General features: G+C 36.2%; 3 protein-coding genes across 3 annotated transcripts; all 3 read right to left on the minus strand.

The window, feature by feature from the left end:
• Positions 1–208: 208 nt before the first annotated feature.
• Positions 209–6,812, minus strand: LOC132047340 (membrane-anchored ubiquitin-fold protein 3-like). The gene is made up of 4 exons (XM_059438362.1): positions 6,636–6,812; positions 6,337–6,524; positions 3,828–3,998; positions 209–652 (listed from the first exon to the last, which is right to left on the minus strand). The coding sequence occupies exons 2-4, from the start codon at positions 6,464–6,466 to the stop codon at positions 600–602; spliced, it is 354 nt and encodes a 117-aa protein (XP_059294345.1). The 5' UTR covers positions 6,467–6,524; positions 6,636–6,812; the 3' UTR covers positions 209–599.
• A 676-nt stretch (positions 6,813–7,488) lies between these two features.
• LOC132047342 (glutaredoxin-C5-like) lies at positions 7,489–8,451 on the minus strand. Its single transcript, XM_059438365.1, has one exon. The coding sequence runs from the start codon at positions 8,234–8,236 to the stop codon at positions 7,889–7,891; it is 348 nt and encodes a 115-aa protein (XP_059294348.1). The 5' UTR covers positions 8,237–8,451; the 3' UTR covers positions 7,489–7,888.
• A 1,250-nt stretch (positions 8,452–9,701) lies between these two features.
• Positions 9,702–23,560, minus strand: LOC132047341 (uncharacterized). Its single transcript, XM_059438364.1, has 8 exons — positions 23,426–23,560; positions 21,632–21,771; positions 20,810–21,057; positions 18,053–18,160; positions 17,788–17,944; positions 11,450–11,589; positions 11,316–11,351; positions 9,702–10,801 (listed from the first exon to the last, which is right to left on the minus strand). Exons 2-8 carry the CDS (start codon positions 21,705–21,707, stop codon positions 10,007–10,009), a joined length of 1,560 nt encoding a protein of 519 aa, XP_059294347.1. The 5' UTR covers positions 21,708–21,771; positions 23,426–23,560; the 3' UTR covers positions 9,702–10,006.
• Between the last annotated feature and the right edge of the window lie 836 nt (positions 23,561–24,396).

Genomic DNA, 24,396 nt, shown 5'->3' on the forward strand with positions numbered 1-24,396 from the left:
AAAATCAGACGCCAGTAGGGAATGAGCTTCTATATCCAGCGAATCTGATTGTCTTCTCTTTTACTTTGTACCCTGTTAAAATACTAATCTCTATCGACGTGTCAAGCATTATTCAGTTGCATTTCACTATGTAAGAGTTGCTGCGACTTTTGGGTAAGGACCATTCTCCTCATAAGACATCCACAAATATTAACAAGAGATCAGCAACTATGCAAAGGGTACACTAATATCCCAGTTATTGACTTAACACATGAATCCATAAATACATTTAATTGTCTTTTTGACATGATCCAAGTACAAAGAGACATGACGACCAGTTTAACCGATTAATTAAAAAAGAAAGTTACAGCTAAAAATCCTTCTGCGTGTCTCCAGCCTTCTCTCTGTATTTTTTATATGAGAAATCTGTGACTCCAAGTGTGAAGATTCGAACTTTATAGAACAAACGTGATCATAAGAACATGAAATAGTTACATAAAAATGCTTTTCAACAAACATGTGATAATGTGGTATCATACAAATTATTGCTCCAGACTAAACTTCACAGCGCAGGTAACCCCAAGGATACCACAAGATCAAGCTGAATCACACCTACAATCTCACAATATGGAGCACGAACAGATGCATGGCTTTGTGTTCTCGTCAATCTTTTCTGTGGTAGAAAGACAAGTCTCAGCAGCAAAAAGGAAAGCTTAAAGACATCAATGGCTCAATAACACAACCCTGGACTGAATATTAAAAATGGGGGGCTGGAGTAGGGCGTAAGGTGTAGCAGGGCCACCAAAGATCTTCAAATGTAGAGATCTCTCTTAAGGTTCAAGATAAGCACATTGACATTGAACAATTATAAACGCATTGATAAAAATATTCCACTTTTGAGTATTTGCAACTTCAAAATAGTGGAAGAAAAACTTAGTAAGTCCACATTCATTAGCTGCTCTACAAGTTGAGAGTCGGTGATCTCAGGTCACACTATAAAGTGGAAGATTATCTCAATTGTAGCAACAAGAAATTACGCGCAAACAATTACAATGTAGCAAATCCCTCACAGATCTTCAGATAATTCAGCAGAAAGGCAAACAAAAAGTAGCACTCCTTGCAGCCTTGCAGGTGAAGAAGTTAAAAGAACAACAAAGACAAACAAACTGAAATAGACAAGGTGAAACAGATACAATAACAACAATTGTGCTTCAATGCCGAGCTAGTTGGAGTCAGCTATATGGATCCTCACTATCCATGTCTTTCCAGTTAGACCCCCATCAATCCAATAATTGAAGATTTAGATTCTTTAACCTTAGTTCTCAACATCTTTTGCTGGTATATAAGACTGTAATCACAATTAATTGGATTGCCTACATTGTGCCATAATTTGCAACGTCTACATGGACTCTGAAGGATAGTAGTTCTTTCAAGATAACTTTCTTCTATGTGATTTAAGGTCTACCTCATCTCTTTTTAGCACTTTCAGTCAGTGACCGCCTGACCGGCACATCTGGAAGTCGAAATAGGACATTATTAAATTCACTCAAGTGACTTTCTCTCAGTTTATCCTCTAAGTGTGTCACTTGCACCTCCTACTGAATGTGATCATTTCTAATCCTGTCTTAACATTCGCATATTTGCGACACTCATCCAGCGAATATATTGGACACTCATCTTAACATTTCTAATATGGTCCTGATAAGAAAATAACATTTCTTCTGGTCTTATAATCGTTGAATGAAACTTGCATTTCAAGTAGGTAACCTTCTGCTGCATAACACTCTAGTATTACTTTTCCATTCTGCCAACCATCCTATTTTAATTCTCTTTTTTTTTTTTTTTTAAAGACCATCCTATTTTAATTCTTTTTTTTTTTTTTAAGACTATCCTATTTTAATTCTCTGTGTAACATCTTCATCTATCATACCATTCTCTTGGAACATCAAGCCCAAGAATCTGAATATTTTGCTTTCAAGCACCACCAATCATGTCTAACCTCAATTCATCTTCACTCTTCTTATGGCCTAAACTTGCAGTGCTATATTCCATGTTAGTTCTATTATCTTAAAACCACTACTCTCTAAAGCGCTTCTCAAAGCTTTTGGTTGACACTTTCTCTAGTTTCGACAATTAACATAGTAATGTTTGCAAATAGCATACACCATATCGAGGTAAATAGATATTGATGAGGAAAAGAAACATACTAAAGGGAAAAGAATAATTAAGACATTTCTACACCATGAAACAAATGCTGAGTTATCACAGAATATATTCAGAGTTAAACACATGTTAAAAGCTAGTGTAATTATAAGCTCCTATTTTAAGAAGTTAATCCCATCTAGAGTACATTCATGCTGATCTATGATAAAGCTATTTCACTCACATAGTACTCTATCATATGTTAACATCCGAAGATACCGTTGTCCACACAGATTGCTATAAAATAGTAAAACGTAATACTAAGACTTATGCATTCATTCATTTTTCAGTGCTCCATAACAAGTTCTTGTCTATGCTGATATACAAAGTAGGAACAAGTTAAGATATATCTTTGTTGGTGTTCGTTTGCTTATTTCCTACAATTTTACCCTCAAAAGACAGTAGGGTAATTTCACCATTTAATTGGTTAGAAGATGCTCACCTTTTCGTAGCTTCTTCAATTTTATGTATGGCAAGATTTGCTTCACATGACATTTCCCTGTCTATATGCCATTCATTACAAATCTCAACTCCCCACATCCTTTCCACGCTAGACTATAGTTTTCTTACAAAAGTAAATCAAGGAACTCAATTCATAAAAGAGAAATAAAAATATTATACTCATTCTCCATCTTTATTTCCAACAAAAGAAAATGCAAACATCCACCATGTTTTATATCTTTATAGGCATGCCTAAATAGAGTTATACTTGTATCTCTATAAATTTTTTTTATAACTGTGGTGTCCGGGACCTGGACTAATTCCACTTGGTACCTGCTACCACCAACCAACACAGGTACCGGGTAACTCTGTCTACCAAAGCTTGGACAGATGGTAAGAAATCACCTAGTGCTTTTGCCTCTGGGTTTTGAACACAGCACTCATAGTTCTCATTTCATTTCATTGGCCACTTGGGTGCATACTTGTATATTTATAGACATGCATAAATAGATGAAAGAGTTATACGTGAAGGATAGTTGTAAATTTCACTAGACATAGAGTCAAGAGTCAATTGAAAATTATCTCTAGTTTCCTTTTGGTGTACTTATGAGGTCCCTATTTGTATAGAGGATTGGATCTCTTTTGTTGAGAATCATATTTTGGTGTAGATTCTCTTCTTTTGGTATACGGCTTGTATACGGGGAGTTCCCATTTGTTAATAAAATACTTACATCATCAAAAAAAAAAAAAATAGAGTCAATTGAATCAATTTGACAAGTATTATGTTCAAAGTAGAAGAAAAAATATAGACGGGACAACAAAAATGTCAAATCATCGCAACCTCCTTTCTTCTCATAAATATACATATTTCTCATACCACATGCGAAAGAGTCCAATTAAACAATATCTGGACATCTTACACTCTTGCCTTAGAGAAATGTCAATCTTCTAAAACTCTTGCAGAGACAATTGACATCTCCAGCAAAACTATGTTAGAAACAGATGCATTTTTTGTCAGAAATGAGACTTGCACATGCAACACTGTTGCTTAAAACAAGAAGAAACAGACATAGAATGACAGCAAACTATGTTAGAAACAGATGCATTCTATGTCAGAAATGAGACTTGCACATGCAACACTGTTGCTTAAAACAAGAAAAAACAGACATAGAATGACAACATATCGCGGTAGTAAGGAAACCTACCTGACTTTGCTTTAGCTATAGATGGTTGTACAACAGCATGCATGGTAATTACACCGTTTGGTAGCTCACCAAAAGGCGTCTTACATTGACCAACAGTCCTGCTGTTTTCCAAAATTTTGCCAGCACAAATCAATTTTACATCATTTGCCGCCTTGGGTGCAACTTTTTTATCTGCAGCAATAGCAGCTGAATCTTATCAAAACATAGCCCCAGACACATACAATAAAGCAGATCTGAACAAGAACCCTTTTCACAGGCCCCTGCAGAAATCATGGACTGTGGGAAAAGCAACAAAGCATGACATGAGAGGAAGATGTCAAATGTCCGTTCAGATGACTATTCACATTCTTGCATCGTATAGAGAAAACAAAAAGGTAGGTTTGCATAGGTTTATAATTTGAAATGGTCTTGGATTTACCCCATGTTCTATAGGAGTGAAAATAAGACATACTTAGGGCTCGTTTGGTTGGAAACAACTTATCCCGGGATAACTAATCCCGGGATAAGTTATCCCGGGATTAGTTATTCCACCCTCAAGGTGGGATAAAAAAACACTCTAATCCCGGGATAACTAATCCCGGGATTAGTTATCCCGAGTTTTTTTTCCAACCAAACGTGGGATAAGGCGGTACTAATTTTTATCCCAGGACTATTTTTCTCTATCCATCATACCAAACGAGCCCTTAAAGTTCAGTCTTACAGTATAGAAACATAAACTTGTCTCTTCTAATTCTGAAGGAGCATCATTTTGGGTCACGTTGGCTCTAGAACTTTACGTATAGCTAACCCAAAGAGCTTTAACTTTTGACTGATCTTCTATCTTTTCTTTTGGTTTAGAGTATGCAGGAGGGAAAGGACTTTTTCATCCAGGCTCTTCAAACACAAGAGCCCCTCATGAGAAGATTTACTTAGACTCATCCTACGGTATTTGAAATTGATTGGCATAATCTTAACTTTGCAATTTTTTCCTATTTCATAATTTATCATCAATATAATAATTTCCATATTTAGAGATATTTTCCTGGCATTATATATATATATATATATATATATATATATTTTGATTTTTTTTCTTGGTCAGCACCTTTTTTCACTGAACAACATGCTTTGATTGTGCTTAGAAGAGCACCAATAGAACTTGGTTTCTATGCTTCTGGCCTTTGAAAACAATGCATTTATCCTATACTAAGAACTCCTAAGGTCCATGGGTGCTTCTTCAAGCTATCTTAGGCAAAACGAGTAGGATCAAAATGCTTGTCAAGCTTTGATAAGAGTGATTTCTGATTTCGTGTCATACCTCGATGATCTAGCTATCAAGTCCCCTTTTACAAATACTCTCTTCATACGTCTCGGTAATCTCAACAAATACTTAGCAACGGTTCCATAAGTATCCTTGGATATGTTTCAGTACAAGCCTCTAATCACACACATTCTATGAGTATATATATACATACATACACACACACTAGTAGAATTCAGTACATATCTGACAATTTGCATACATATCCTACTTTTCTTGTAAGACACTATCAATCACGCAATTATGAATGTCTTGGTCACATCAGTTTGAGTCACTCCACTGATGGTGGTGATTTTGATCTTAAAGATGGATAATAAATTTATCCCCTGCGCTTTTTGACAATATGAATCGTAGGTTGGTTACTTTTAAATTATCCGAACACTAGAATATATAATGTAGTAGTATGTATGATTGCATTTCCTTCATATGATTTTGCCATAGACCATATGTACGAGCAAGCAATCATAAGTGCAAGAATCTCTGGCTTATATGAATGAGTTAACTAAGAGCATAGTGGGTGAGGTTATGGTGCGGATGGCGTCGGTTTACGAAAGGCATATGCCTCCATCAGCTACTTGTTTGCCCTAGTTATGAATAAACTAACTAATAATACATTGCAAGAGATTTTACAGTACATTATATTGCATAAGATGATATGTTAAATGATGAAACTAGCAACGTAGTCAACCCAAAGTTGGAAATATGGAGAAACCCTCATGATACTAAAAATTTTGAAGTAAAAGTAAGACCTAATATACGCGGCCTAAAATTCAGCAAAAATTTGACATTTGCGACAAACATTAGCATTTATGGACTTTCTCAAAGGAGTTTCAACTTGACAATAAGCATTGTAAATAAACCAGGCATTAACGGTAAATCATCCTAATCACCCAACGTGAATCCGCCTTTGCCTAGTTCCATTAAGAAATTATCACAACAGTGTTAGAACTATATATCAAGGCACTCAAAAGCTGTCTATTAACAAAAAGTCAACATGCAGGTACCCTGTAGAACTAATTTTCGTAGCAGAGGATCACATTGTTGTAAAAACTAAATATAGTCAAAACACCTAAATTTGAAAGTGAAGGAGATATCATATTTAAGCAAATTACAAGAGCTGAAAACATGGCAAGGATGGTTATACAATATGGTAAGATGAACAGACAGCCCACAAAACATTAAAAGATGCAAAGAAAATAAAAACAAAACCTTTAGGCCACTCGACGACAACTCTCTCTTTAAGCATAGCTATAGTGGAAGCAGGTGAGTATCGAAAAGGACCAACATCTGATCCATCATATAACCGAAATTTGAGTTCAATTAAGTCCTCCTCCGGCATTTAATCACTTGTTTTCCGATCAACACTCGACTGACTTCCCAAATTACCCTCAGAGTCCCTGACAACAAACACAGAAATTGAGTGCACCACTCAAACCCATAGTTTAAAAGAAGCTAATAAAATAATCTTCTAAGCTACCAAGAATATAAAAATAAATAAGAACATGTACCAGTGTTTAGCGAGTATTGACAGTGGAGATTTGAAGTAGTATTATTGAGGTTGATTGCATTGAATTTAGTTTAGTAAAAGGGAGGGAGATGAACCCTAGACCCCAAATTTATGACTGTTGAACGAGAAAGCAAGCAAGCAAAAGTAATGTAAAACAGTGAAGAGTAATGGAGTAGTTTTTCCTTTTTGTGTTTTATGTAGGGATTAATAATGGGATATGTTATGTATACGTACGCAGTCCGCCACGTGTCATATGGCTGGGTGGAGCAGCTCTAATTCACTTTTTTCTGTTCGTTTTGTTTTGCTTAGTGCGTATTTGTCATCTGTGCATTTTAATTATATCTTGTAGTAATTTATTTAATTGGATCTTTTTGCATCCTATCTCTTTTTTTTTTTCTTGTTTGATAAATGATTTATGAATGAGATTTGTTTGTACCTTTCATGATTGTGAGAGGAAAACCAAAATGAAAAGTTTGATTATTTGCACCCTTAAATAACTCAATGAATCTCTTCATTCACTATTTTAGGGTACCGATTTGATCGTTTCATCATTTAAACAAGAAAACTAATGCAAATTAACTTTAAAAAAAAAGGGATAAATTTAACTCTTAATGAGTAACTTTCTAAGAGACAAAAAAGTTAAAAAGTTGAATTTTAAGATTAAAAAGAATTATTTTAAATTTAATTGACATAAATAATCGCTCGTCCAAAAAACAAAAAAACACTTGTGATGTATGATGCGAAATATATTGTGCATATTGATTAGTGGAAGTAAGTAATTTTAATGAGTGGCCAAATGTGTAACTTCAAGCACATTAACAAAGAAAGGTTGTTAAATATAATCCTGTATTAACGAGTAGTAGTAGAACACCTTTTCTCATATATCAGCACTGAAGCGATCCTTATTAATACAGTTAGAAAGGGCCATAACAACACTAGGATAAGTAAAAGAAAAAGACTAGATTGAAGCCTGAGTTTGTGTTGGCTTGTGAGAGACACAACAAACAAAGCTAAAGTAAATTAAAAAGTGATCATATATAAAGAAATGAAGAAGTACATTTCCTTGTTCACTTCAATTGTCTCAACAAACAGAGGAGGGAGCAAATTACAGTATTTCTTCTGACCCTTAATTTTTGGCTACCAAAAAAAAAAAAAAAAAAAAAAAAAGTTCCTTCTCTAAAAAGTGGAAAAGAAGAAGAAAAAAGAAGAGATGAGTGAATATTAGCATCTCCACTTTCTAAATGAGAAATAAGGTTAAAGCCAGAGAGCACCAGCCTCTTTTAAAAGAGGAACTAATGTGCCATTAATGTGAGCTGCCATGACATTGTCCATAGACCCAACTAGCTTGCCACCTATGAAGACAACAGGCAGAGAAGAGGAGGAGTTGCCAAGAAGACTAAACAAGGCCTGCTGCCAAGTGGGGTTGTCATCATCAAGTTCATAAACTGTTGGATTGACACCCATTCCACACAAGAGCCTCTTTATGGCGTGACACATACAACATGTACTAGTGCTGAATATCACCACTGCATTCCTTGACGCCATTCTCTCTATTTCTTCCACTGCTGGGTAACCATTCCAAGATTCTGTTTGATAGTGCATTCTATTCTATTCTATTTATCTCAATTGAGTTGCGAGAAATTTCTATAGACTGAGGGATGTGTAAGGCGAGTTAGTCTGTTCTTTGATATATGGCCTTGTGATGAGTGAGATTGATTCATGTTACTAGAGGTATTTATAGAGAATGACAGGTGTGAAATTAAGTGGCATTTGGGTAGTGAAGTGTGAGACTGGTTAACCGTCCTTGTTGTATTCAGCATAAATGCAATTTCAGCATTATTTTGGCCTTGTTCTAGCTTAAACCTTTATCCAAAGAGAACCAAAAACAAAAAAAAACAGTAGAGTTTGAGGGCGTGTCCATTTGTTTATTCGGCGCTGTTGTACAAATAGTTAAGAGAGGAGTGAAAAGGAGGGACAAAAGGAGCAGGCTTTTTCAGATATAGGGAACTGCAGTTGTTGTTGTTACTTAATTAGAAATAAAATAATCATGTTTAAGTGAGGAACCGTCCTTGCTCAGCATGGTTCCCTTTTTTAAGGAGACATTTGTCTCTGATTTGCTACGGAGTCTATTATACTAGAACGGCTGATTCTAAAAATATAAAGACAAGGTGCCATGTGGCTGTGGTACTGTGTTTATTTTACCCTTTCGGGCTCACTCCTTATACATAGTACTTGTTAAACTTTAATTTGGACGGCTGCCTTAGGACAAAAAAAGCTATGACTGGAGATCTGACATGGTGTCTCTTTTTCTTTGTTTATACATGGAGTATTATTTTGTAAACGGACACTTGTTCTTCGAAACAAACTAGGGAGTACAAGTGGTTTGCTGATGGGATATAGTAGGACAAAGGGGGCAAAGTAGCTGCAGTTTTTGCTCTATCAATTTTCCTTTTCCTTTTTCTTCTTTACAGAATCAATGATCAATTGGGATGAACATGTAATGTATTTTTGCAGTACGCAGGACATAGAGAAAGGCATGGAGAAAATGAGTGAGTTGTCGACTTCTTCCTAGTACCAACAGCAAGACGGCGGCCTTAATCAGCTTTTGTTCCCACACAAGTTAATGAGTTTTATAGCATGTCCCATTGACTGCATTTTTTACTCTTTCTTTTACCTTCTCCCAGATATGGGTTTCTCTAAAGCTGTGTCACTGTGTCAGTTTGGTCGAGAGCTTCATACTTCACTTTCGGCAGCCTCAATCAATATCCATTGCATCTTTATTCATGTCGCCAACTCAAAATGGGTCGGGCTGTGCACACCATTTCTATAATCAATTAACAATTGTCTCGAGGACACCAATGCTTGTCTCATTGCCTGTTTGCTTCTTCTGAATATATATTGCACGCAGTAGAAAGTCACTGTTGCCGCTCATCGTGCTTCCTGGTCCACTCTCCTATTTTTGTGAGGATGGGTGTTGATACCAGAATACGCTCCATTGCTTTCCATGACCATTAGCAATTGAACATTACTTTTTTTGGCTTACAATATTTAACTTTTAGTATTCAGGTATCAAATGACCAACTCTTGTGGTGGACGTTGTGATAATAGAAAAGTGTTCAAATAGACGACTTATTTCTAGTGCAATACTAGGTCAGTTTTATATAAACACCAACAACCTCCAATCTAGAAACAAAATCACAACATAAGTTACATAGTTACAATGAGAAGAGCCTAATCGTGTACATCAGACTAGTTAACAAATTAAATAAAAGCTGTCCAGAACCCTAAAGTTAAGTGACAGAAGCTAAGTATGATTGTATAGCTCTAAAATATCAACCCAACCATTCTAGACACCACCGGGAACTCTCAATCCTACTGACGGGTAACGGGTGCCATCGGCAGGGATGAAGACTGGCTATATAGACTACTCTCAGTTGAATACCCTTGATAAGCAATTGTCGCTGGAGATGTAAAAGGAGAAACTCCATTGACTGGAGGCACAACTTGGGGAAAAGCAGGCAATGTTGAAGATTGATGGGTTGGTGCAAAAACAAATGCCGAACTAGGAAATTGCCCAGATGTCTGAATGCACTGAGATACTGGATATGGCTGCATAGGAGGCAGGGGTGGCAATGGTGGAGGTGATGATGGTAGAGGAGGCGGTTCAATCGGAGTTGATTCCCGAGCAGTGCTTGGGGGATTGTGTTGCACTGAGTTTGGCTGAGAGAAAAATGAGTGGGCTTCCTGAGGATTCTGAGGGGGGAGGGGGGCATAAGACGAGCGGTCATTTTCAAGCTTCATCCTTTTCTCCGGTTGATTATCGTGGGAAGATTCTTGGGTTGAGTTGCCTATGACACCCTCGGACGCCAAGGATGAGAGGACATAAGTCAGCATCTGGGCTGAAGATGTTGATGCAGTGAGCTTTGCTGCCACTGCAGCAGCTGCAGATTTCATATCTTCATCATGGTTGCCAGATTTTTCATAAGATACCTGTCGAGTGTACATCACTGGAGCAGATTGTTCTCGATTTCCAGATATGAATGTGTGTGGAGCTTGGGAGGTGCTAGCTTCCTTTCGATTCTGCTCAGCTAAGATTTGCCCATTGCCATCACAATTCAGGAATTGTCTGAAAATACTTCCTGCCTGATCTGCGTGGGACTGAGCAGCCTAAAATCCAAGCAATGGAGTGTCACAACATTGTTTAATTAGGCACAAGTGTAACCCAGAAAAGATAGCAGGATAGCATTATCAAAACTTAATGTGAGAAGTATCACTTCTTTACTTTAAAAAAAAAAAAAAAAAAAAAAAAAAAGCACCGACTATTCGTTCTCTACATTTTGAGTCTTGATGAATAGGAAGCAGGTCGCTCCGGTAGGATTTTCCTTCACAACAATTTTTTTCTTATCAAACAAAAAAAAAAGGAAAAATAACTCTGCAAGCAAGCATGAGGTATCTCTCTCCTTGTCTAATTATGATTTCCTCTTCTGAACCAGTATAATGTCATCTATAAAAAAAAAGCACAATCGAACTTTCACCAAAAAGATCATAGCACATCAAAGCGATTGGGAATCACAAACATTTACCAAACCCAAAAACTGACACAACAGCCAACCCACAAAGAGGTATCATGTTTTTAGCAACGACCATCATTTCAATAGAAATAAATAAGCATGTTATTTACCTGAAGTTGATTGCGGAGTTGATCCAGCTTATATTCCTGAGAAGAAACGAATGGAACCACTTAATCAAGAGAAAAAGCACAAAAGCAAACAGGGAAATGGAAAGATGTTGAGTACCCAAAATGGGATGACTGACCTGCTCCTGGAGGACCTCTCTAAGATGAGAGATGAGGTTTGCCCTGGATGATTCAACAGTTGTTAGCTGCACAACGCAGTCCTTCAATATTGTGTGCTGCCCCTTGAGTTCATCCACTATACCAGATCCATTAAGATGGCCTGAAGGGCAAGCAAGGAAGTCGATAAAAAGTCTAGCATGATAAACAGCAAGCATCAAGGAAAAATAACTCAAAACTACAATGCAAGAGAAGAAAAATAAGCTATTATAATATGGATTAGATAATTAACAGTTAAAGACCACAATGCCCTATGGCTTAGTGTTACATTGAACCATGCACGCTAAAACCGGCTTCTCTGACTAGAAAAATTCACTATACATTTACCTAAGAAACACGACTTGAATAAAGTATTTAGTAACTTTTTCTTTTTCTTTTAAATAAGACTGACACAATCATGTCTCCCCTCTATACTAATAAAACACATACAGTTTCCTAAGTTCCGCAAAGTTGAAGAGAAATTGAATTTCTTACCAAAACAGCAAAGATAGGAAGAACATTTTTATTATCAACAAGATTATACACAGTATGACCCTAAGCAAGTGTTAAACAGACACCGTCCTCATAAAAAGTAACTTCAAAGAGATACAAGGTGTTCGATAACTTTTAGCTAAAATTGATAACTCCTTTTTTCTGTTTCATTTGATATTTTGTCATAATGAGCAATACATATATGATGCTCCCAGCAAAACAATTTTGACATAAGAACCCAACAAAAGCTATTTCCAGCATTTAGTAGTCACAATCTGACTCGACCTTCATCACATACCAGGAAGCATAAAGTTGACCCAAGTCAACTTATATGTTATTGTATTAGAATAGAAGTCGAGAGTGAAAGACATTGGAATTTAGGAAGCAGGAAAATATCTGCTAAAACTTGGTCCCCAGTTATCTTTGTCCACAACTAAAAGAAGTTAAAAAGGAAGGTACAAGTAGAAAAATAAAATGGCATAAAAAAGAAGATACAAGTTTAGCATACATAAATTGGGTCGAGGGAGCATTATCAAACAAAGAAGGTCAATGGTGGATAAAATCTAGGCAAACTAAGAGAAAAAAGCCAGCAGATCAATATCAAGAACTACTACCAATTATACTATTGGATTTGGGTGGACATACGCGTTGTAAGGTCAATATCAAGAACTACTCTTAGCACCCAAGGGAGTGACCTAGTGGTCAATGAAGTGGGGAGAGAACCATAAGGTCTCAGGTTCAAATTCCAGCAGTGGCTAAAAACACTAGGTGACATCTTCCAATCTGCCTAAGCCATAGTGGACAAAGCTACCCTGTATCTGTGTTGTTTGGAAGTAGCAGGTGCCCAGTGAAATAATCGAGGTACACACAAGCTAGCCCGAACACCATTATTTAAAAAAAAAAAAAAACACTCATGTTTCCTATTTTATTTCAACGAGTCCGGCGCCTAAAGGGCATGCTTTTGGTTTATCGTGTAGCCCTCCACGAGTTGCCTATAATTTTAACGGAACCCATATCGTCGTCTGTTGCGTTGCCAATTTTTAAAAAAAATTGCTTGCAAATCGTGGAGCCCTACACGATTTGCAAGGGTTTTTTTTTTTTTTTTTTTTTTAAGAACTAATAGCAAATCATGTACCAACCCAAATTTTAAATAAAAAAAAAAAAAAAAGGAAGCCTTTTATATCGTACACAAGGGCATGAGTTTCCCTAAATTTTTCTTAACTTCTTCCTCTTCCTCCGCCTCCATCTCCATCGATGGCCATCCAAAAAGATCACCCTAAACCTTCTTTTTTTTCAAAAATTGGATATCTACTTTGTGGAATCCCTACCGTTGAAGTATCTTCTTCATCAGAAAACTTTTATCAACAAAAATATCTTGAGGTATTTTCTCTAACCCAATTTTTTTTTTTTTTTTTTACATATATAATATTATTTAGTTATGTTAGATGATATATGATTTTCTTTAGATTTTAATTAAACATGGTTTCTTCTATTTTTTTATACAACACATTAAACCAGTTAAGTTTATAATTGTAGTGTGGTGAATAGTTTATTTATTGATTTATTCATTTTAGTATAAATATTTCTTTCTTTTGAGTTTGATTTTGTTGTTCGGTCTATATTTTGGTATTTGTTTATTGTAGTTAGTAGTATTATTTTAGTACTACTCCCTCCATCCCAAAAAGACTGTCTTACTTTCCTTATTAATTTGTCCCGAAAAGATTGGCACATTTCTATATTTAGAAATAATTTAACTTTATGAGATGATTTACAGTCACACAAATATCTAAGGCTTGTTTTGGACCACACATTTCAAAAGTCTGCCTTTATTTCTTAAACTCTGTGTCAAGAGGCAATCTTTTTAGGACGGAGTGAGTATAAATGTTGATATCAAAATCCTTGAATATTTTTGGTTTCAACACATAAAAACCGTGGGTGTACAAAAAAAAAAAAAAAAACATAAGAATACTGGATACATAAGAAATTTTCTTTTATTTTATATTCTTACCATTAATAGATAACTCAGCCAGAAGTGATCATGTCCTTTAAAATTAATATGGACACATGTCAAGAATAGTACGTGCCTTAAATAGTTTATTATGGAATAGTCATGTGAGGCGACAAATCATATAACTTTATGACTCATCTTACTTGACGTTTTTATTTTACTAATTTTTAGTTTCTTTAATTTTTTATTTATAGGTATGGATCTTCCACGGGTGACTCTACGTTCGGGTCCAGAAGAGTACGATGTGTTAGCACTCCAAGAGAAGCATCGATCACAGGGTGTGTGGAATGGGACCTTGAAAGGACAAAAAGCGTGCCCATTTCCACGCCGTGCGGATCGCGAATTCTAAAAGCACGTGAGGCGTCATCCTTGACTAATTTGGCAGGTGTGGATTTAGGGGAGTAGTAGAGGTAGGATTTGTCCCATGTGATTGGGGAGTCATCACTGCACTTATAGAGAGATGGCGCCCTAAGACACACACCTTTCATCTGCGTACGGGTGAGGCGACGATCACATTACAAGATATTGAGCTCATGTTTGGCATGGTCGTAGATGGTAACCCCTTGATTCAAGCTAATGCTACAGGTATAACCCATGTGGGGTGGCAACAGTTGATCTACGACCTTACTGGTTGGGCACCCGTTGACGGTTGTTTTGACGGTGTTAGTAGGTAAATTAGTTGAATATATGAACGGCTTAGATGCCATTAAGATCAGACAGAGGTCATTGATGTGCAAAAGCGGGTTAGGTTGTACTTGCTATGGCACAACATTTCCGGATAAGTCCGGTGACAAGCTTAAGTTAGATTTGCCTGACATGTGTGAACTTAACGCAATGGGCACACAAGCGGGTCATATTTGTACGATGCAGCTGCTCCCCAAGCTTATGCACCTATTGTGTTAAAGTCACACATGTCAGGCACATAGTCTAAATTAAGCTTGTCACCGGACTTATCCGGAAATATCGTGCCGCCACACAGCCATAGCAAGTACAACCTGACCCGCTTTTGCACATCAATTTCTGTGGTCTGATCTGTAATGACATCTAAGCCGTTCATATATTCAACTAATTTACCTACTTTCAACCTACTAACACCGTCAAAACAACCCTCAACGGGTGCCCAACCAGTAAGGTCGTAGATTAACTGTTGCCACCCCACAAGGGTTATACCTCTAGCATTAGCTTGAATGAAGGAGTCACCATCTACGACCATGCCAAACATGAGCTCAACATCTTGTAATGTGATCGTCCCCTCACCGGTACGCAGATGAAAGGTGTGTCTCAGACGCCATCTCTCTATAAGTGCAGTGATGACTCCCCAATCATATAGGACTAATCCTACCTCTACTACTCCCCTAAGCCACACCTGCCAAAGTAGTCAAGGATGACGCCTCACGTGCTTCCAGAATTCGCGATCTGCATGGCGTGGAAATAGGCACGCTTTCTGTCCTTTCAAGGTCCCATTCCATACACCCTGTGATCGATGTTTCTCCTAGAGTGTTAGCACGTAGTACTCTTCTGGACCCGGATGTAGAGTCACCCATGGAAGATCCATACCTATAAACAAAAAAATTAAAGAAACTAAAAATTAGTAAAATAAAAACGTCAAGTAAGATGAGTCATAAAGTTACATGATTTGTCGCCTCACATGACTATTCCATAATAAACTATTTCTCTCTCCCCCAAGGACTCAAGTCTCTCGGGTATCTATCAACATATAGAGATCTTGCCTCTGTCGCTGCATAGAGTGATCTTCTTCAATCTCCGAGTTCGAACTTCGAAGGGTAGAACGAGGGAAGGAGAAAAGGTCCCCTCCTTCAATATCATGATTGGGTCGACCGGGCCCTTGCCAAAACCTTCATCCATCATGTATAGGTCGTGTTTGCTCATCGTTTAGGCCCGTGAGTGAGATTTATGCTCATTGCAGTCACCTCCGGGGTTCGAATAGATAGTACCAGGACCCAAACTTCACTCTTTTTTAGGAGAGCTGCCTACATACAGACTATTCTAACAATTCTTGACATGTGTCAATATTAATTTTAAAGGACATGATCACTTTTGGTGAGGTATCTATCAATCGTAAGAATATAAAATAAAAGAAAATTTCTTATGTATCCACTATTCTTATGGTTTTTTTTTTTTTTGGTATACCCACGGTTTTTATGTGTTGAACCCAAAAATATTCAAGAATTTGATATCAAAATTTATAGTACTAAAATAATACTACTAACTACAATAAACAAATATCAAAATATAGACCGAACAACAAAATCAAACTCAAAAGAAAGAAATATTTATACTAAAATGAATAAATCAATAAATAAACAGTCCACCACACTACAATTATAAACTTAACTGATTTAATGTGTTGTATAAAAAAACAGAAGAAATCATGTTTAAGTAAAATCTAAAGAAAATCATATATCATCTAACATAACTAAATAATATTCTATATGTAAAAAAATAAAATTTGATAAAAGTTTTCTGATGAAGAAAATACTTCAACAGTAGGGATTCCACAAAGTAGATATCAAATTTTTGGAAGAAAAAAAAAAAAAAAGAGGGTTTAGGGTGATTTTTTTGTATGGCCGTCAGGAAGAAGTCAAGAAAAATTTAGGGCAACTCGTACCTTTGTGCACAATATATAAGGCGTCCAATTTTAAAAAATATTTGGGTTGGAAAATCGTGTAGGGTACACGATTTGCTATTAGTTCTTTAAAAAAAATGCTTTGCAAATCGTGTAGGGCTCCACGATTTGCAAGCAAAATTTTTTTCCTTTTTAAAAAAAAAAAAAAAAAAATTGGCAATGCAACAGACGACAGTAAGGGTTCCGTTAAAATTATAGGCAACTCGTGGAGGGCTACACGATAAACCTCTTTTGGTTTATCGTGTAGTTCACAACCCCTTTTGGAATTTTGGCTTAAAAAGCATACCCTTTAGGCACCGGACTCTTATTTCGACAGTCGTACCTACTACCTCCGGTCTGCCACGTCGTGCTCGAGTGTCAACCTCTGTCTGTCAGATTATATATTAAAGTACATTTTCCCTTTTTGTTAATTTTTTCCAGTAAGTTTTTATTTCTCTGGTGAGAATATCTTTTCTCTGACGAGTTTTTCTCCATGAGAAGATTTTAAGTCCTTACTGAAATCAAAAAAGTGTTTTGTCACAAGTCATTCCTTTCCTGATAGGTTATCTCAAGGTATTTTTCTCTATGGAGCTTCTGAATTAGCATCACTATGAAATCAGATATAGAAGCAAAACAAATGAACCGAGACTTTGATTTAGCTTCAGTATGAAACTAGATATGCAAGCAAAACAAATGATGTAGCTTTTCAATTGGTAAAAGTAAGAAATCGGAAGAAGGGAAACAGAATGAAAAAATAAAACTTCACTTGGGAAAAGGAACCCTAGATATTAAGAAAAGCCAAAAATAAAAAGGTAAAATATCACGCACGCTTGGAAGAAGGAAGCGCCTTCTTCCTACTTTGTTTAAGCTAGGCATAGGAATATAACTCGAAGGACAGCAAGAACAAAAAGAACATCCAATTTGAATATTTAAGCAGAAATGTTCATATATTCTTTAACTAGAGTGCCAGTCAATTTAGTTTTGCGGAATTAAAGGGAGGTCCAAGTAATTGACCCCAGAAAACTAATTATTCATTTAAACAAAACAGAATTGTAGATTCAGTTGGAAGATAATTGACTGGCAACTAGAGAAACCCTGGTGAAAGGAATAAAATGTTTTGTTTGGGCCACTGTAACATGGAAGTGGATAAGCCAAGCTGGGTTAGGCACACATCACAAGTGGAAAAGAAAGGGCACCTGGATTTAAATCACTCCCAATCTCCTTATCTATTTTCTCAACAGAGCTAATGGCATTTCTACATCTGCTCAATATAGCATCTTCATCAATTTGACCACCATACAATATCTGATAGCTTGAAACTATTTTGTCAAGGGCATCTCCAGCGTAGCTTCTCTGCAAAGAGTGCAATGAGAAGGTGCTATCATCTTCAAATATACGGAGAAAAGAATGAACAGCTAAAAAGATTCAGGAACAAAAGACCGGATGAAAAGGGAGACTTACCACTTTGCCTCCACTATGCTTTCCATTCCCAACATGCTTTCCGGCAAACTCTTCCTTCAGAAGCTGCCCTCGAGAACCAAAAACTTTCCTCTCATCCCAGATACTGATCTGTGGTTATCAGAATTAAATGGAACATTAAGATGGGCACCACGTCAGTTCCCCAATGCAAGTCATACTGGACAAAGATCAATAAACTCTACCCAGGATTAAAAAAAAAAATTGATATCATAGCAACTTTTCATCCGATTTAATCATTCTATTGGGTCAATTCACAAAATAAGTGGCTAATCAAAGTTAAACTCATGGCTACAAGAAGTACGATCAGTATAACCATAGTGCAGGACTCGCAATGCATGTCCAAACCATAAGTTCAAGAACATCTTGTCAGTCCTCCATATATTTAAAGGCTATTGAAGATGAAAATGCAGCAGGAATCACCCTGAAAATGTTGTTTAGCTAAGTGCTGGATATGATCTAGAACAAGGTCAACTAAGATACAATTCAATAAGTGGTTTACCAGGGGGGCATCCAACGTTTAACTCATTCCATACAATTGCATCCTGATGAAACTTTCATTCTGAACGCAAGTATTCAAGGGTAAGAGAGGTGAATATAGGGGAAAATTACTTTTTACTTCTTGAATCATCAGAACAGATAAATCTACTATTAATTGTTATTTCATCTCTGACCAACAATCATACAGCACAAAAAGGTGTTACTTTCAAATCCATACATTTTTTGCCGGCAACATCTGTTTTGGAAGGTGCAACCGAGCCACAGTGTTAGCTCCACGGCAGTAATAATAGTCATACTCAATTTCTACAACTACTGTTCTTACAAATGTTACTTCAAAAAAGAAATAGAACTGGTAAAATTTAGCGCAAAACCATGCAGGACACTGAATATAATAGGACAAGGCCATACGAAACAGAAAGCATTGACCACATTCCTGCTTATTCATGGCTAAGACTAGACCAGTAGCTTATAAAATAAAAAGTTGATACATATACCTGAAATCATATGGAAGGAAGTTGTCTCAAAAGACCTATAATCTATTAAAATCCATGTAAACTTTTAAAAAATAAACACAATGCAAGCAAAAAATCCATATAGGTGATACCAACTAGTTGTGGTTAAAGCTAGTCAAGATGGTAAGCTTATATTAGGTTCAATAAATGGTAAGAGTTGGCTTGTTAGGAGATCTGTATGCCAATAAATTATCATTAAAGTACCACAAAATATTAATCATTGGAGTGAAAAGGGTCCAAGTTGAGTGAAATGGATAGTGAGGATTTATATAGCGGACCACAACTAGCTTCGAATTAAGTTTTAGTTGTTATTTTTGTTGCATGTAGCTCGGTCAATAGAAAAGGAAGGTTTGTCCCACATTCTCCACTTGCATCCCACTTCTTAACCACAAAAACAATCCAATCACACAATAAATAGGCTAACTAGGTTAAGGTTTTTCGCCGAAGTGTTTTAATTTCATACCTTGCATAATGGATAATAAGGCTTTTTCACTTCAACAATGGGCTTGCATATCTTTGACTCTGAGGCTTCAAGGCTCTAAGCTCTTAGGTTCAATTTCCCAAGTAGCAAGGTAGTTTAATTTGAGTTGTACTTATTTTCTTACCTTGTTGCGGATATCAGGTGAAATATTAATGATTATTCATTATTTGAGTGATAAATCCCTCCGTAATTAAGTGCTATCATACTATCATCGCTTCTCTCCGAAATAAATCTACAATCAAGTATATCGAAACTAAATACACCTCCCTCTAGATAAACACATGAGACTCCCTTCATTGACAACAAAACTCACTGATCGAATGTTACCTATTACTCGATCAGAACACCATATATGAGAAAATCTTAGGAACTTTTCAAACTTAAAAAAAGAGTTCTCAAGAAATTAGGAATTAGATGCATGAGAAGTACAAGTTGATAGAGATATGGCAAGAGATACTAGACAATTTTGAGAATAAGTTGTCTGACTGATACAGTGGTGGCACACTACCTCTGATTAACATTATATTGGACTCACCCTCTCCATGTACATTGTCTTTATTTTCCTATCCCTAAATGTGGAAAGCAGGCATGATAGGATAACAAGAGATCTCCTACGGGGAGGGATAACGAGAAGAGAACTTTTGATGTTGTCAATTGAATCGCTTTACCAAAAGATCAAAGGGGGATTGGGGGTTAGAAATCTCTGGTTGCACAAACAAAACCTTCTCTTCAAATAGTAATGGAAATATAGTAAGAACATTAAAGCTTTATGTAAAGAAGTGGCTACGGGAAAATATGGAGGGGAACATTTTTTGGTATACTAGTGCTGTCCTCTCTTCGAATGGAGTTGGTCTATGGGAAAAAATCAAGGCACCTTCATCAAAACAAAACAAAAACATATCAAGGCACCTTCATCAAAACATAATGGATGATGGGTCCGCTCCTCTACCCTTCTCCATTTAAATACCAAGCTTTTGCCTTTCGAACTCGTGACATGCGTCAAAGCTCGTTGAACGGTTCAAGTAGAAGCGAACGGGTAAGAAGTAGAAACCCCCGTATCAATTCATCTCCATAGGAGACAACATGAGAAAAAGACAGACCCACACATCACAAGCTTTTAATCATTCACAAATATGTATCCCAAATGTTACCCATAGCTAGGTGAACTAAAACTCGTCAAACTCATTTGCGGATTTACCACCTATGGCTACATTGTGGAGCTAAAAATAAGGAGCTAGAGAAACATACCAGCCGCAATGCAGCGTTTTTTCCGTACTCATTTCCATTTTCAATAACATCACGAAGAGCATCTGGAAGAACCTTCCAAAATTCACCAACAAATTCTGATCCCTTTCTCCTACTATTCTGAAGAATGTCATTTGCAAGGTAAAGAAATGACAATCTCTGTTCACGTGGCGAGCAATGGAATTGCTGGGCCCAAGTTTCAACAACTTGTTTTGCTTTGTTCATGTGAAAAATACACCAATGTGATAAAGCTAGTTGGAGTTGAGGATTACAATCCATTAAAAGAAAGCATTTGTTAAATAACTAATTGTTGAAGAAATAAATCAGAGAAAATATTTCTTTCCTACTGTATCAACAAATTCAATTTCAAGAGAATGGAAAGTCCAAAATTTATCCTCTTTTTCTCTTATCCACCAAATTAAACAAAGGGAAGAAAATAACTTATTTGTTGTTCATTCTAATTTCCTTTGTTTCTCCCTATTTCCCGGGTTTTCAGAAAACAACAACAACATGTCCAGTGTTATCCCACAAGTGGGGTCTGGAGAGAGCAGGTGTACACAGACCTTACCCCTACCTCGTGGAGGTAGAGAGGTTGTTCCCGATAGACCCTCGGCTCAAGAAAAACAGTTCAAAGCAGTTTGAAAAAGGAAATGCGGCAAATTTCCCTGGTTTTCAGACATGGAGTTAATTTCCATGCTCCACCAATTTGTTCCTCAAAAACTGGATAGAGACGATAGGATAAGATCAAATGAGTATCTACTTATAAGAAAAATGAAAAAAAAAATCAAATGATTATCTAATTAGCAGCTAAAAGTTGATGGATACTTTCAATGCTTTGCTGTGAACTATTGAGCTTTGCCAGCTTATCCACCAAAATTTGCGTATTAAATGTGGTTCCCATTGTTTTGGACACAATATTCACCAACTAGTAAACTGCAAGCAGACCCTTAAGAGAAAAGCACAATCTGCCAGAGAAACAAAACCAAATAAGTACGATATCACATAAGTAAACCGCAAGCAGATAAAAGAGAAATAGACTGGTTAGAAATTTAGTAGAATCAATCCTGTCATATCAGAAGTATAGACATGAGAATGATGCCAAACTTAAACAAAGGAAACACTTTTATGGGTCATAAGATCCGTATTGACTAAGCGAACAAGAATGTTTCGACACAAGTCGAATAAGTATCGAGTATGTTTACGCTCATTCTCTTAACATTTTAGATTAGTCGACAATTGCATTCAAGGCATGCCTGGTGGTGCCCCAACCATTTTTTTATCAGGTAAATTAAGATTTTATTAATAAATGCATCTGGTAGATGCTGGGACTTAGAAGCTTCAACAAAAAAAGAGATAGCTCCGGAAAAGTGAGTCCTTCTAAGTAATTCCTAAAAAACTAATAAAATCAAAAAACTGTGTCTCCCAACTGTGTAGAGGGAAGATTTCTGGGAGCAGAATATTTCCCTTAGACAGATACAGTTACCAAATAGCTCTTTAGATCTCATAATGGATGGCATAGATGTATGAGAAGCAGGAGGAAGAAGAGATATAAGTGTAAATGAGCGTTTTAGAGGAGTTTTCCTTAATAGGTTTTATAGGGCAACTGTAACTGTTTTGTCTAGGCTTTTGGGGATGTGGGGTTAATCTCCTCTGTAAATATGGCTTCAGCACTGCCCTAGTGCTTTCAATACCAATGTTACCTATTTCAAAAAAAAAACAAAAAACAAAAAAAAAATTAAGTGTAAATGATGATAAAACCTTGTCACAGTATAAAGACGACCCAAGTAAGGTAACTTTTACTTGCCACTACCAAGTGAATAATAAGTGTATTTATGTCCTAATTCAGATGATATTGGTACTCTACCCAATTGTCATAAAGCATGATTGCGGGACATGTCCACCATCTAATGTTTGACACTCTAACATATTCCGTGCTTGCAGTTGCAACTCATTCTATGATACCATACTCACATTGTGTCCATAACTGGCTTATTAGTGCAAAATAATAGCAGGGAAATTTTCTTAAATTCGAAAGCAGAGCCAATTTAACACAGACTCACTCCCATAACTACCATAAATTTTTGCAACGTCAAAATTGTAAGGAATCATGATTTTACATAAGCTTAACAATTAAAATACCATTTTTTTCAGAAACTTAATAATTGAACTACCATTCCAATTATACCCTTTCAGAAAGTTGCAATTAACACACCACCCACCCCAATCCTATCATTGGAAATTTCCAAAAAAGACGGCTGGCATCAATCAGTTAGCTTAGCAGTAGAAAGATTGGATCTTTACCCTCAGAAAGCCGCACCACACTGCATTACTTATAATTAATCAAAGACATATTAACATAATTTCTCTCTAAACAATGCAAAACAAAAGAAAGAGGGAAAAGTAATAAACTAACAAAGCAGAATTGGCATGTCAGTTCAATTCCTAGGTTTCCAGGGTTCAACAAGTTCGGCAACAAGAAAATCATGAATTTTAAAAATAAAAAAAAGAGCACCACATAAAAGACATATCAAATTAACCCTAGAATAATAAGAATAAAATAAATACTTCTTGTAAGCAATTATTTTTTTTTTTTAAAAAGGAAGGAAGAAGAAGACAAACCAGAATGCAGCAGAAGTGAATAGGGGTGAAGGAATTGATAAGATTATGGCGTGGAATTGGGGTGAAACAAAGCAGTTGTTTGTGGAGTAATATTCGAAAATCAAAGTACAAAGTTAAACCCGAGAGATATACAGTAGTTGTTAATGTCGTGGGATTTCAAAGTAAAAGCCCATATGATGATATCTAACCAGGTTGGGTTTAGCTTTGTTTGCAGGTCCGCTCGTGAAGGTGTCCTGGCCTAGCTCCAATTTCCCTACCTGTCCTTCCTTTTCCTTTTAATTACCCTTTACTCTGATGAAATAATTTCACTGGGTGAATTTTCTGATGAAATAATAAAGTAATGTTTTTTCTTTTTTACAACTTTTTTCTTTCCTTGTTTAAATAGAAGGTTTATCGTAAACGGTCTCTTTATCCAACAAAAATAGGAGTAAAGTCTTCTTACGTCCTACCCAATAAAAATTGGGGTATTGTTGTTCTTTTTCTTTTTTTCAAAATTTGAAGATGATTCTAATAACTTAGATTAAATGAAAATTAATATCTCTATCTGATTGGAAACATTTTGTATCATATGCACTTGTATAATAGTCTGTTTGGCCAAGCTTATTTTCCCTCTAAAGTGCTTATTTTTTTCAATAAATACTTATTTAAAAAAAAAATGAGGTTTGGCCAAGCTTTCAGGAGAAAATAAGCACTTCTAAGGAGTAGCAGAAGCAGTTTTTCTAAAGTTCAAAAAAATAGTTTTTACCCAAAAGTATTTTTTGAAAAGCACTTCTGAGAAAAATAAACTTAGAAACACTTTTTAAAAGCTTGGTCAAACACTAATTGTTGCTCAAAAGTATTTTTTAAAATTAATTGGCCAAACATAAATTGTTTTTTGCCAAAAGTACTTTTTTGAAAAACACTTTTGAAAAATAATATTTTTCAAAATAAGCTGATTTTAGAAGCTTGGCCAAACAGGCTATAAATCATAT

Source organism: Lycium ferocissimum, chromosome 2 (assembly GCF_029784015.1).
Source record: "Lycium ferocissimum isolate CSIRO_LF1 chromosome 2, AGI_CSIRO_Lferr_CH_V1, whole genome shotgun sequence".
Lineage (NCBI taxonomy): Eukaryota > Viridiplantae > Streptophyta > Magnoliopsida > Solanales > Solanaceae > Lycium > Lycium ferocissimum.

What these genes read in the sequence shown, in the direction of transcription:
- LOC132047342 (XM_059438365.1), bottom strand. Translation starts at nt 8,236, where the DNA reads ATGCACTATCAAACAGAATCTTGGAATGGTTACCCAGCAGTGGAAGAA.
- LOC132047341 (XM_059438364.1), bottom strand. Translation starts at nt 21,707, where the DNA reads ATGGGAACCACATTTAATACGCAAATTTTGGTGGATAAGCTGGCAAAG. An exon ending in TTCACAGCAAAGCATTGAAA is followed by an intron (nt 21,058 to 21,631) that starts GTATCCATCAAC and finishes AACTCCAACTAG; the next exon opens with CTTTATCACATTGGTGTATT. An exon ending in AACTCCGCAATCAACTTCAG is followed by an intron (nt 10,802 to 11,315) that starts GTAAATAACATG and finishes CTTGGATTTTAG; the next exon opens with GCTGCTCAGTCCCACGCAGA.
- LOC132047340 (XM_059438362.1), bottom strand. Translation starts at nt 6,466, where the DNA reads ATGCCGGAGGAGGACTTAATTGAACTCAAATTTCGGTTATATGATGGA. An exon ending in TGTCGTCGAGTGGCCTAAAG is followed by an intron (nt 3,999 to 6,336) that starts GTTTTGTTTTTA and finishes CTATTGCTGCAG; the next exon opens with ATAAAAAAGTTGCACCCAAG. An exon ending in TATAGCTAAAGCAAAGTCAG is followed by an intron (nt 653 to 3,827) that starts GTAGGTTTCCTT and finishes TTTCTACCACAG; the next exon opens with AAAAGATTGACGAGAACACA.